Source organism: Pleurodeles waltl, chromosome 3_1 (assembly GCF_031143425.1).
Source record: "Pleurodeles waltl isolate 20211129_DDA chromosome 3_1, aPleWal1.hap1.20221129, whole genome shotgun sequence".
NCBI classification, from domain to species: domain Eukaryota; kingdom Metazoa; phylum Chordata; class Amphibia; order Caudata; family Salamandridae; genus Pleurodeles; species Pleurodeles waltl.
This window is the reverse complement of record NC_090440.1, coordinates 1,548,472,085-1,548,484,839: the sequence shown is the minus strand read 5'-3', so window position 1 is coordinate 1,548,484,839 and position 12,755 is coordinate 1,548,472,085. Positions and strand designations below refer to the sequence as shown.

Below are 12,755 nucleotides of genomic sequence, written 5' to 3'. Positions count from 1 at the left end.
AGGCTACACCCCTCCCCCTTTTGTGTCACTGTCTAGAGGAGAGGCGTGAACAGCCCAACTGTCAAACTGACCCAGACAGACAATCCACAAACAGGCAGAGTCACAGAGTGGTATAAGCAAGAAAATGCCTACTTTCTAAAAGTGGTATTTTCAAACAGACAATTTAAAAACCAACTTCACTAAAAGATGTATTTTCAAATTGTGAGTTCAGAGACCCTAAACTCAAAATTTTTATCTACTCTCAAAGGGAATCTGTGCTTTAAGGATATTTAAAGGCAGCCCCCCATATTAACAACATTTGGCAGTATTTCACTGTTAGGACATATAAAACAGTATATGTCCTACCTTAAACATACACTGCACCCTGCCTCTTGTGCTACCTACGGCCTAACTTAGGGGTGCCTTACATGTAGTACAAGGGAAGGTTGAGGCCTGGCAAGTGGGTACACTTGCCAAGTCGAATTGTCAGTTTAAAACTGCACACACAGACACTGCTGTGGCAGGGCTGAGTCATGTTTACAGGGCTACTAATGTGGGTGGCACAACCAGTGCTGCAGGCCCACTAGTAGCATTTAATTCACAGGCCCTGGGCTCCTCTAGGGCACGTTACTAGGGACTTCTTAGTAAATCAAATATGCCAATTATGGATGTACCAATCCATAGTACAATTTATATGGGGAGCACTTGCACTTTAGCACTGATTAGCAGTGGTAAAGTGCGCAGAGACAATAACCCAGTCAAAACAGAGTAAAAAACCAGGAGGTCAGAAGGCAAAAAGACAGGGGAGACACGCCAAAAAGCTGCCAGGTCTAACAGTTTTTATATTAAAAAAATTATTTTCTTAGTTTATTTTAAGAATCACAGGTTCAAGATTTACAGTTAACACTTTAAATGCAAGGTACTTCACTAAGGTGCTTTAGGAACTTTGAATACAAGCAATATTATATACAGTCTTTGTAAAAATATCAATAAGCATTTTTCAAAGTGGACACAGTGCAAAAATCAACAGTTCCTGGGGGAGGTAAGTAAAGGTTAGATTAGGAGGTAAGTAAAGCACTTACAAGTCTCAGTTCTGGGGCCTAGGCAGCCCACCGTTGGGGGTTCAAGGCAACCCCAAAGTTACCACACCAGCAGCTCAGGGCCGGTCAGGTGCAGAGGTCAAAGAAGTGCCCGAAACACATAGGTGCCTATGGAGAACAGGGGTGCTTCGGTTCCAGTATGCCAGCAGGTAAGTACCTGCGTCCTCCAGGGGCAGACCAGGGGGGTTTTGTAGCGCACTGGGGGGACACAAGTAGGCACACAAAACATACCCTCAGCGGCACAGGGGCGGCCGGGTGCAGTGTGCAAAGCAGGCGTCGGGTTTCAGATAGGAATCAATGGAGGGACCAGGGGGTCACTCTAGCGGTGCAGGCAGGCACAGGGGGGGCTTCTCGGGACAGCCACCACCTGGGCTAGGCAGAGAGTCACCTGGGCGTCAATCCTGCACTGAAGTTCAGGTTCCTTCAGGTCCTGGGGGCTGTGGGTGCATTGTTGGTTCCAGGCGTCGGGTCCCTTGTTACAGGCAGTCGCGGTCAGGGGTCTGCAGGTGTCGCTGTTGGGGGCTCAGGGGGGTCATCTTTGGTTACTCGAAGGCTCGCAGTCGCCGGGGAGTCCTCCTTGAGGTGTTAGTTCTCTGAATCTCAAGCCAGGGGCGTCGGGTGCAAATTGTGAAGTCTCACGCTTCCGGCGGGAAACATGCAGTCTTTGAAAGTTGCTTCTTTGTGGCAAAGAAGTAGCTGGTTTTGAACCGAGATGCTGTTCACAGGAGTTTCTTGGCCCTTTAGTCCAAGGCAGTCCTCTGAGGCTTCAGAGGTCGCTGGTCCCTGTCAAGTGCGTCGCTGGTTACAGGTTTTTGAAGTTGGAGACAGGCCGGTAGGGCTGGGGCCAAAGCAGTTGTTGTCTTCCTCCTTCTCTGCAGGCTTGTAGGTCAGCAGTCCTTCTTTCCTCAGGTTGCAGGAATCTAGTTTCCTAGGTCCTGGGGTGCCCCTAAATACTGAATTTAGGGGTGTGTTTAGGTTTGGGAGGGCAGTAGCCAATGGCTACTGTCCTTGAGGGTGGCTACACCCTCTTTGTGCCTCCTCCCTGAGGGGAGGGGGGCACATCCCATTTCCTATTGGGGAAATCCTCCAAAACCAAGATGGAGGATTTCTAAAGGCAGGGGTCACCTCAGCTCAGGGCACCTTAGGGGCTGCCCTGACTGGTGGGTGAATCCTGCTTGTTTTTCTCATTATCTCCCTTGGACTTGCCTTCAAAAGTGGGGGCTGTGTCCAGGGGGCTGGCATCTCCACTAGCTGGAGTGCCCTGGGGCATTGTAACATAATGAGGCTCACTGCTAGGTGTTACTGTTCCTGCAGGGGGGAGGTGTTAAGCACCTCCACCCAGAGCAGGCTTTGTTTCTGGCCACAGAGGGCACAAAGGCCTCACCCCAGGGTGTCAGAAACTCATCTCTCAGCAGCAGGCTGGCACAGACCAGTCAGTCCTGCACTGAAGGATTGGGTAAAATACAGGAGACATCTCTAAGATGTTTGATACCAAACTTCCCAGTATTCAGTGTAGCCATTATGGAGCTGTGGAGTTCGTTTTTGACAAACTCCCAGACCATTTACTTAATATGGCCACACTTTACTTACAATGTCTAAGAATAGACTTATACACTGTAGGGGCATATTGCTCATGCAGCTATGCCCTCACCTGTGGTATAGTGCACCCTGCCTTTGGGCTGTAAGGCCTGCTAGAGGGGTGACTTACCTATGCCACAGGCAGTATTTTGTGGGCATGGCATCCTGAGGGGGATGCCATGTCGACTTTTCCTTTTTCTCCCCACCACAACACATAATCTACAATGGCAGTATGCATGTGTTAGATGAGGTGTCCCTTAGGGTGGCACAACATATGCTGCAGCCCTTAGGGACCTTCCCTGGTCACAGGCCCCTTGGTACCACTGGTATCTTTTAAAAGGGACTTAACTCTGTGCCAGGGGTGTGCCAATTGTGGAAACAATGGTACATTTTAGGTGAAATAACACTGGTGCTGGGGCCTGGTTAGCAGGGTCCCAAGACACTTCTCAGTCAAGTCAGCATCAATATCAGGCAAAAAGTGGGGGGTAACTGCAACAGGGAGCCATTTTCCTACAGTAGAGCTTAGGGTGGGGGTTGCGTAGGGTTGGGGTAGTTTTTAGGTGTAATTGGTGGATAAAGGGCTTGGGGTGGAGGCGGGGCCTATTGGCTTTTTTTTTTTTTAGGGGTGGGTGATGTTTGGGGTTTTCTTTTAGGGTTGATCGGGAGAGGGAAACATCAGGTGAGTGGGGCTGGGGCAGGGTTAGGGGGTAGTTTTTAGGGTTAGGGGTGGATTAAGGACTTGGGGAGGGGGTTTAGGCTATTTTTTAGGGGTGGAGTGGTCGGGGTAATTCTGTTTTTAGGGCAGGGGTGTCGGGGTAGTTTTGTTTTTGGGACGGGTGGGTGGTGGGGTTATTTTAAGCATTAGAGTGGAGTACTTTTGGGCCTTAGGCATGCTTTTACAGCGAAAAATCGTTTTAAAGGCATGCGTGGAAATAACACATTTGTTCCGACCGCGTTAAGGCATGCGCGGTTCCCGCATTCGTTGTACCATCATACATTCCCAGCTTTGCAGATTATGAGGCCCTACTGCTTCAGTTATACTTGGACAAAGCTAGACAATGGAAGGAAGCTTCAAACAGGCAGGTGTACAAAATGGGAGTTAAAGTATAAAGTTGCTCTATTTGCTACCAACCAGTGACGTTGCATTCAGGTTGATTTCCCATATAGTGGCCTAAAGAGGAGAGAGAGGATCACAAAGTGGTAGAGATTGCCTCTTCATTCACCCTGCACTGTCAAAACCTTTATGCACAGCAGGAGCGCTCTGAACATGAATGATCCACCCCTCTGGTGAAAGACCTACCTTTAGCATCCGTGGCCAAAGTGGTTAGAGATGAGTAGGCACAATCTTATCAAGGTGGATGATATAGAGGAGGCGATCAGCGCTATGTAGCCAAAACTGTCAGACCTGACAGGTTTCCAATTGAATACTACAGCAAATTGCAGTCGGTCCTCTCTCCCCACCTACTGCATCTATATCATGTGGCCTTGGTAACAAGAAACAAAAGAGGGTGACCGGGTGCAATTAAGATCCTTAATTTAAGACAAGAAAAGGGGTATGCAGTTCCTAGAAGTACAAGGGCAGAAAACATTGTCACCCCTGACATAAAATAGGTTGGAGGGATATTGAAAAATCAGGAGCAAAAGCCCTCCCCACCCATTTGGGTGGCATGCTTCATCGTTGGGCAGCTCATCGCTAAGCCGGCACTGCAATACCTAACCAGCACCAACAAGGGGTTTCTGCTGGGGATCTTTTTAAGAAGTGTTGTATCAAAAAGGATGTAAAAACTATCTAGTATGTCGATTGGAAGAGAAGGTGAGAGTTAAAAATGACTAAGGGACACCTAACGCATATTTATTTTTTTGGTGGGCCTTGTCATTAAAAGCAGAGAAAAACAATTGCGGAAAATAGTGTTCCTTTGTGTTTAGTTTAAAGGAGGGTCAACGTGTTTCTTGCCTAAATTTCTGGATCTATGGCAACTTGTCAGGACCAATCTGAAAAATCCAGATCTCCTGAAATAATGGGCCAAAATCAATGTGAAGACAAGTGCCCAGACCAAAATCCACCACATTGTTGTGGTTCAGTTAATACCTAATGTTGGGCATGGAACGTCAAACCTCATTGCTATTGGGATCTTACCCCCCTAGGTATTATGGATGTACCTGCGTATTACGTGGTAAAATGATCAGCGTGTAATGATGCCGGCAAACCTACCACATCCATAATCCAGAAAGTAATCCTTTTTGACATGGCCCTTGTTATTTTAGGAACTACATTCCCCCTTTTTCTTGACCTTTGGAAATCAGCCAGCCCCACCGGAACTTGAGCTGCCACAATAGTTGTCCCTCATACACAAGGACAGCCGTCAGAGCAGTGCCCATTCTACCACCCCAAACTCCCTCATTATCATGAAGTCCAAGATCTACATCAAAATTCTCGCCACAAGATTAGTGTGTGATTACTTCCCTGGTTCACCTAGATCAGTGTGGTTTTGTGCTTCAACGTTTAATACCCAGCACTGTATCCACAGGGTCCGTGTTTCTTTAGCACAGGCTCACATGCTCTGAAATAACTATGCTGTTATGCTCAGAGATTTGAGAAGGCATTTATTTGATTCTCTTGATTGGTCCTTCCGCTTTAGGGTGCTGAAAAATACAGGGCTCGGACCCTGGATTGTATCCTTCATCAAGATGCTATATGCCCAACCTCAAGCACAAGTAAAAGTGAACAGCACCTTATCAATATCGTCTCGATTTGTTGTGGGACTAGGCAGGAGGCTACCCCTTGTCTCTGATCCTATGTGCTTTGACGAAGGAGCCCATGGCGGAATGGATTATATGCGACATCCAGAGGTGTGAGGATTTTGATGGGCAAATAACTCGGCAGATCGCATCACGCTCTATGCAGATGATATGTGCCTACTTGTGGTCTGTCACCTTGACACAGATGTCCGACTCTCTAACATATTAGAGTTGTACTGTGAGGCCTCTGGCCTGCTGATCAACTGGTCAGAGTCACTTCTTGTCCCAGTTAGGGGTGGAATGGAGGCAACTGATTGGTAGTTCTGCCTTTGTATTAGCAAACTCAGGCCCAGATTTATGGAGATTCAGCACAGGGCAGTGCAGCAAGTCACCTTGCTGTGCTGCTCTGCGTCAAAGTGAAATCGCAGGAATGCGTTGTATCTGTGGCAATACAGCGCATTACTGTCCTTTCCCCCTATGTTGCCAACACAGGCACCTTTCCACCATGGTGCACACCTTCCTGCACTAAAACAATCCTGAGAGACCTTTTACTCTGTGTGTGTGTGCTGCAGAATGCAGGATACATAGAGGTAAAAAACGAGGAGAAATAAATATATTTCTTCTTATTGCGCCTCCCCTGGAGAGGCGTAAGAATTTGACGCATCCCCAAGTTCACTTAGCCTTGTAAATCTGGGGATGCAGCAAAATCCATGGGTGTTCCGTGGGACTACCCCTCGCACGCCCATGGAACGCCTCCCAACACAGAGTAAGGCAACGGAGCGATTTGCGCATTCTTGCCTTACTCCATATCTATGAGGCCATTAAAAGCCACTAAAGTAGTTTCAAGTTTGCGCTGCCATTGTGTTACTAAAAGTGACACAACAGTGGTGCAAGCCTCTCATAAATATGCCCCTCAGTTCTCAATACCTAGGCAAACACATAGCAATTTAGCGGGGATCCGATGGAGAATAAACCTATCAGCACTACTTACCTAAAAACACAAAGTTATAAAGAAATGGACTTGTCTGCTGCTCAGTACACTAGGGAGAGTAGTTATCTTTAAAATGTTGGTCTTACCAAGGTTCCTATACATATTGTAAAACTTCCCCTGGTGGTTCCGAGACATTGTCTGTGATCTGGGAAACATGGAGTTTTGCTTTAAATAAGTGAAACATCCCCATCTATCACATTGAATAAATGCACTCACTCTGCTTATGCTGTGCATGGCAGACATGGCATTGCAGGTATTCGGCTTTGTTACTGGGCCTCACTCATCCTGGTACTAAATAACTAGCTATACTGGGTCCGCAACGATCCAGCATTTTGCTCTGAAACCTCCCTGACTGGAAGCGAGTACATACTAGGATTATTGTGTGGATATACCCTTGCACATTCACTCTCTGAGGTTACTAGGGTAGTCCTTTTTTGCTGGATATCCACCCTCAGTGGATAGTTTGGGTCACATCCGTTCAGTCATTCTCTAATTGGAAACCATTGTCTGCTGGGGAAGGTGGCTTCTACATAGTGCTCTGTCTGAGGTTTTCGCACAATGGGATCTCATCAGGACTCTCTAAACTGGTAAATGTCTGGCAGGGTAAACACATGAAAGCATTCCAAACCATTCAAGAAGAATACAGCCTGCATAGAACTCAATTTTACACATACCTACATCGCCAACATATATTATCCTACCACTAAAGCTTCTTGGTTGACCCCCCCAAACACACGCACACACACACACCAGCAAATCTTGTATTCTATAGTCACATGTATATAGGATTATTTACTGAGTAAATGGACCTTACTTTTGAATACTAAGGGGTTGATCTATAGTTTGGCAGAGGGTCTTAAGACTGAGTAACCATCCAGCGACACCGAAGGTCCAAGTGCTTCATTTACAGAAGGGCAGACCTTCATTATGATGATAGCGGAGACTACTTTACTGCTAACATACAACTCTGTCGCCCCTACAGAGTAAGTGCCAACAGAGTTCAAGACCTGGCCACCCACCCGATTTAGAATGGGTGAACACGTGGCTAGTTTTCACTGCCTAGCGTTGACGGGCAGAGAAAAACTTCTGAATGCACCCCACACCCTCTCCATGGGAGAAAACTCCCATGGCAAGGGGGCATTGATTTTTCTTTTTTTTCCCTAAACCAGAATCCTACTTTGGGGTTTTTGTTTAGGAAATTAAATAAACTTTGTAAGTTTGTTGTGAGGCTCCATCATGTTGACAAAGCCGTCGGTCAAACTTAAAATGCATTGACAAGAACCGCTGTGACGGTGGTTCCTGCCAATGCTAGGGATGTCCGCTGAGCCAGCAGACATTTCAGAATTTGGCAGTTGTGGACTGCGTTTTTTTTTTTTTTTTTTTTTTTTTTACAGAGTACTTTACTCTGTTACCCTGATGGAGTACACACTCACCCGCCAAACTCTAAATCAGGCAGTATGTCTCTTAATTCCTTACAATTTATGCTTTATAGAGAGCTTCCCTTGTCCTGAAAATCGAATTAACTGATGTTCTAATGTCTGTATGTTTATTTTGAGTCCCTTTAACGTTTTGTTCACAATCTTATCTTTGCAGACAGTTTGCTGCAGCCCTTGTTGATCTACATGAAGCTGTAAAGCTGTGTCCCAGTAACCACGAAATAAAGAGGCTTCAGGCCAGAGTAGAAGATGAGTGTAAGCAGGTGCAGAAAACACAACAAAAGCTGCAAGCACAACAGTCTGCCCCAAACAATGATCTTGATCACGATGAGGAGACTCTTAGCCAAGGATTGAGCAGTCCGCTTAGTCTTGAAGAAATCAAAGAGGAGGAGCCAGTACAATACGATGAAACATTCCAGCAAGGACTAATACCACAGCATTTGCAGCCCTCTGTGCTGGCGCACAATTGGCCGCAGGATTGCGGTCAACTAAAGGCTAGACCAGTGTCTCCCCAGAATGGCTCTGGTAACAATATGCACATGAGAGAGGCAGTTGCTCAACAAAGTCTGGTCTTGCAACCTCCAAAGCAGGCACAAATTGTTAAAACAAACCAGCACATAAGCGCTCTACAGTCTGCCACAAGAACTGCCACTAACACTTTCAGTGTGAAGGCCCAAACTTTGTCAGAGCATCCACCATCTAGTCCTTTATCAGGTAGAATTTCTGCAAATGTGGCCTCCAGTAAAATGCAACCCTTAGATTCAGTGCATTCCTTCTCATATGGAAGTGTTGCTACTGGAACTCATACCGTTGTGTCAATCGAAAGATTGCCTTCAACTCAGTCTTTATATTTACAAGCAAGTGGAAGTACATCTTTGTATCATCCATCCAGTTCATTATCAAATTCAGCTGCAGAGAGGGTGAAAATCCAGTCTGCTCCAGCCATGGATGTATCAACGGAAGCTCAAGAAATCCAGATAAATTGCAGCGAAATAAAGCCCTATGCATCGTTGGTCAACTCTTCCTCTTCAAATTCGCCAGCTAGCAGCATTAATATATCCACCTCCTCACATAATTTAGCTTCAAGCAGCAGCTTTTATGATGGTATGAAAGGACCAGATGTACGAAGGAAAGAGAGCAAAGCTGGTGAGACCATGAGTTGTACAGGAGAACACAAACCACGGCCAACTCCATTCATGGGTATTACAGATAAAACTGCTAGGTCCGTACAGCAGGGCATTCAGCAAAACCGCAGCTGGCATAATCTAGCAGCAGATGGGCAACTTGTCAACAGTTCAGCTACAGGAAGTCTGTTATCCATGAGCTGTGATCAGTTTTCCACCAGGCAAACAGCTGGATACAGCAATCAAATGAAAACGTTGCCCTCTGCACTAGTTGGAAGTACTCATTATGGCATCCTTTCAAAAGAAGTTGATGAGACCAAATGCCTGCACGAACCCAGAAACAAGGCAATTTCACATTCATATCAAGAGGGCATCTCAAAATTGTCACCTCCTCTCAGTGGGAAAGAAAGCAAGTTAACTAATCTTCTTTCTGCAAAACCAAAGCGGTCCTTTGTAGAATCAAATGTTTGAACCAATATTTTTGACACTAACAAGTTTTGTAGCAAAAACCTTAGCAATGTTTTGATGACCTTTGTTCATCGATAAGCTGTACTGATGGGGCTATTAAAGTGCTGGTGCCTAAAACAGCAGGTGTTGCTAGTCAACCACATGTTTCTGGCACAGTTGAAGCAAGGTCCCTCTCAGGCATTTCTGATCTTCACACTATTTGAGGGCCACAACTCAGAAATTAAGATGCCTTAACCACTTTTATTCATCTTCAGCAGATTTGCTAAGCTTACTTTTCTTTCACACTTTACACACTGGGCGCACTTCAAGGGACTGAAGAGACTAACCAGAGCAGGGCGTTTGATATGTGGTGCAAACTATTTGCTTTTGAAGATAAGTATGTTGCATGCTGTGGTCGAAAGTAGAGAGAGAGGCGCTTAACAAGCATTCTCATCATATAATATAGTTCTCTTAAGCGGCCTACTACACGGCCACATACAAATCTGTTTAGTTTGGAACCTTTTCGAATGGTGCTTCCTAAATCATTTAAACACATTGTTGTTACCTTACATTCAAAGTATGTTGCTATATATTTTTGGCCAGTATGACTAGAAATATAGGTTTCTTCCACTTTAGAATGAAATTGCAGCATTATATGAAATACGTCAAGTTTAAGTGATCTCTTAAGATCTTAGGACTGTGCAGGAGTAATGTATCTGAAGGGACTAAAAAAACTTTGAAGAGAAGGCGTATGTTATAACCAATAATTTAATTTAATTTAATAGAGACAGAAAGCTCAGTCATATTCCCTTTTCAAATTCCTGTAACTTAAGGTAAAGCGAATGCCAACTGTTTGAAAATGTTCTAGCCTTTACTGTGATTTCTGCTTCGAGTTTAACATATGTTCAATTTCATTATTTTATCGTTCAGTTAGTTGCTCTGGATATTTGTGGCTCTCCAAAACATTATTGTAATCCGGGAGCGTTAGTAACTGAAGACCACTCAAATTAACTGATAACGTTTTCTTTGAAGCTTGCAAAATTCACATTTTCCACGCAAAGTTATACTTCTACACAACATGCCATAGAAGCAGATCAGTATGTTTTGTCACGTTATTTGACCTACAACTTTAATTGGGTGTGATCCTGATAGCTATGTTATTTACGTAATCAATATTAGAATTTAGACAGGTGGAATGATTTCTATGATAAAATCAAGAGTAAGGACGGATATGTAATAGAAATTTGTGTTATTGCAGGGATCATTAAAACATTTTGTTAAGGTAAAAGATTTTCCCACAGATTTAAGCTGTCTGTATGATAAGCATTTGCTGTGTGCATGGATTTCTTCTGTTGACCATGTTCTAATTTTCATAATTTATGCAATTGAGAACATAAACTATCCAGCATTGTACATTTAGAAACTCTGACAGATGTTTATGCAATTGCAAACTAGCTTACGTAATATGTTAAGATGTAAATAAAACATTATTTTTTCATAATAACTGTTTAAAAAAAGAAAAGATATTAAACGGCAGCCATATATTTGCATGTGTTTATAGACATTGTCCAGACAGGTTATTGCACTGAATAATATGGCATGGTATAATTTATAACCATAACTGCACTTTATATAGACACCATTAAGGTGGTATCTAAGTTCAGAGAGAGATTTATAGGATGTTTGAGGGGATAAGGTACAGAAATAAATAGTTTGTTGGTTTTAGGAGTTGCATTGTATTGTTTGAAGGCAATAAGTGTATGTGTGTTTCATTATAATGGTAGAGGTTATGTATTAGAACGAACAATGAATCAAAATGTTTTATTGAAAAGACAGATTTCAAAGTGGAAAATTGTAACTAATTCCCTGTAATCGAGGAATGTTTATAAAGACTGCAATATTTTTCTGTCATTTATTTAACAAGCTTTTATTTGTACGTGTGTAAATTGTAAAAATGACATTATACAGTTTCACTATTCTATACTGAAAGTGCTTACATTTGCAATGTTGCTTATTTATTGTTTACAGTTTATCTTTCAGTCGTCATTTGTTGTAATTCTTTTTTGTTTTGTAGGTTTGTTTTCTTTGCACAGCTACTGTACGTTTCCATATGGAATAAAAACTATTAATATAGGTTTTGTGTAAATTGCTCACTCCAGATTTTGATTATTGGTATTGAAAGTAAGTGGAGTCTCTGTTAATTGACATGCAACGATAAACTTGAAATACAGGTACTCAAAAATAGCAGCTTTTTCATAGACTAGATTTCACATTGCAGCAATTTAACCTTCACAGATCTACTTTAACAGGCCAACATCCAAGCGTTTGAAGTCCTCATGAGCCAAATATGACCTCTTGGCAGAGAGTATGGAGAGATTCAAAAGCCACCAAGCTACTCGAAAATGTCGGAAACTTCCTTATATCTCACAACATCAACCCCTGTCGCACCATTCCAAGAGCTATGTTGTAGCCTCCACAGCATCCTCATAAATAGAGCCCAGTGAATACAAAATACACCTGAACCCAGGTATGCAAAACCACCTTCCTCTCCTTCACCCCTCTTTACTTTATTACTGTCCCCCACAGCCAAATTCAAGCTGTCCTGCAGTTAGCTCCAATTTGACCCTGTTCAGCCACATCCCTGTCTTCCACCAACCTGAATCCCCCCTGTAGTTACTCCACCTCTCCGTAGACTCCAATTTGTGGTTTCTTCCCTCCTGGTTAATGCAGTTGTGTCCATCTAGCTACTCAGTGAGTGGCTCTGTTGGTGACACATTGGCCAAATGTGCATGGAAGTTAGTGCCACATACCTTAGTCTTTTCAGGTCAGTAGTGGAAAGTATTTAGGGGGTTATTCCAACTTTGGAGGAGGTGGTAATCCATCCCTAAAGTGACGGTAAAGTGACGGTTATACCACCAGCCGTATTACAAGTTCCATAGGATATAATGGACTCGTAATACGGCTGGTAGTAAATCCGTCACTTTACCTTCACTTTTGGGACGGATTACCACCTCCTCCAAAGTTGGAATAACCCCCTTAGTGTCTGAGCTACAGCATTTTCTAGAATCTCACGTTATGCTAGAATATCAATTAGGATTTTGTTCCAGACATGAAACACTTTGTGACTATCAGGGACAATGTCCTTTACCTGTGACTTAATTAACAATGTGACTTTTCTCATCAATCTTAACCTTTTACTGTCTTTGGCAACATCTCCAAAAACATCCTGATCAACAAACTACGTCATAATTTCAGAGCTTCAGTACCTGCACCTGACTAGTCCTATTCCATGCTGGGCTGCTGGGTTAAACAGGACCCCTTTCTTTGAAAACCCGCACTAATTAACTGGAGTCTCTGCCTT

The 12,755-nt window shown here is 43.7% G+C and overlaps 1 protein-coding gene across 2 annotated transcripts in view; it reads left to right on the top strand.

Annotated features, from left to right (window-relative positions):
* Nucleotides 1-11,528, top strand: part of TANC1 (tetratricopeptide repeat, ankyrin repeat and coiled-coil containing 1) — a 736,024-nt gene extending 724,496 nt beyond the window's left edge. For both annotated transcript variants that reach the window (XM_069225129.1, XM_069225130.1), the window contains one exon: nucleotides 7,981-11,528. In XM_069225129.1, coding sequence (XP_069081230.1) covers nucleotides 7,981-9,418 — 1,438 coding nt within the window. In that variant the 3' untranslated portion in view covers nucleotides 9,419-11,528. The remainder of the gene's footprint in view (nucleotides 1-7,980) is intronic.
* Nucleotides 11,529-12,755: the final 1,227 nt, after the last annotated feature.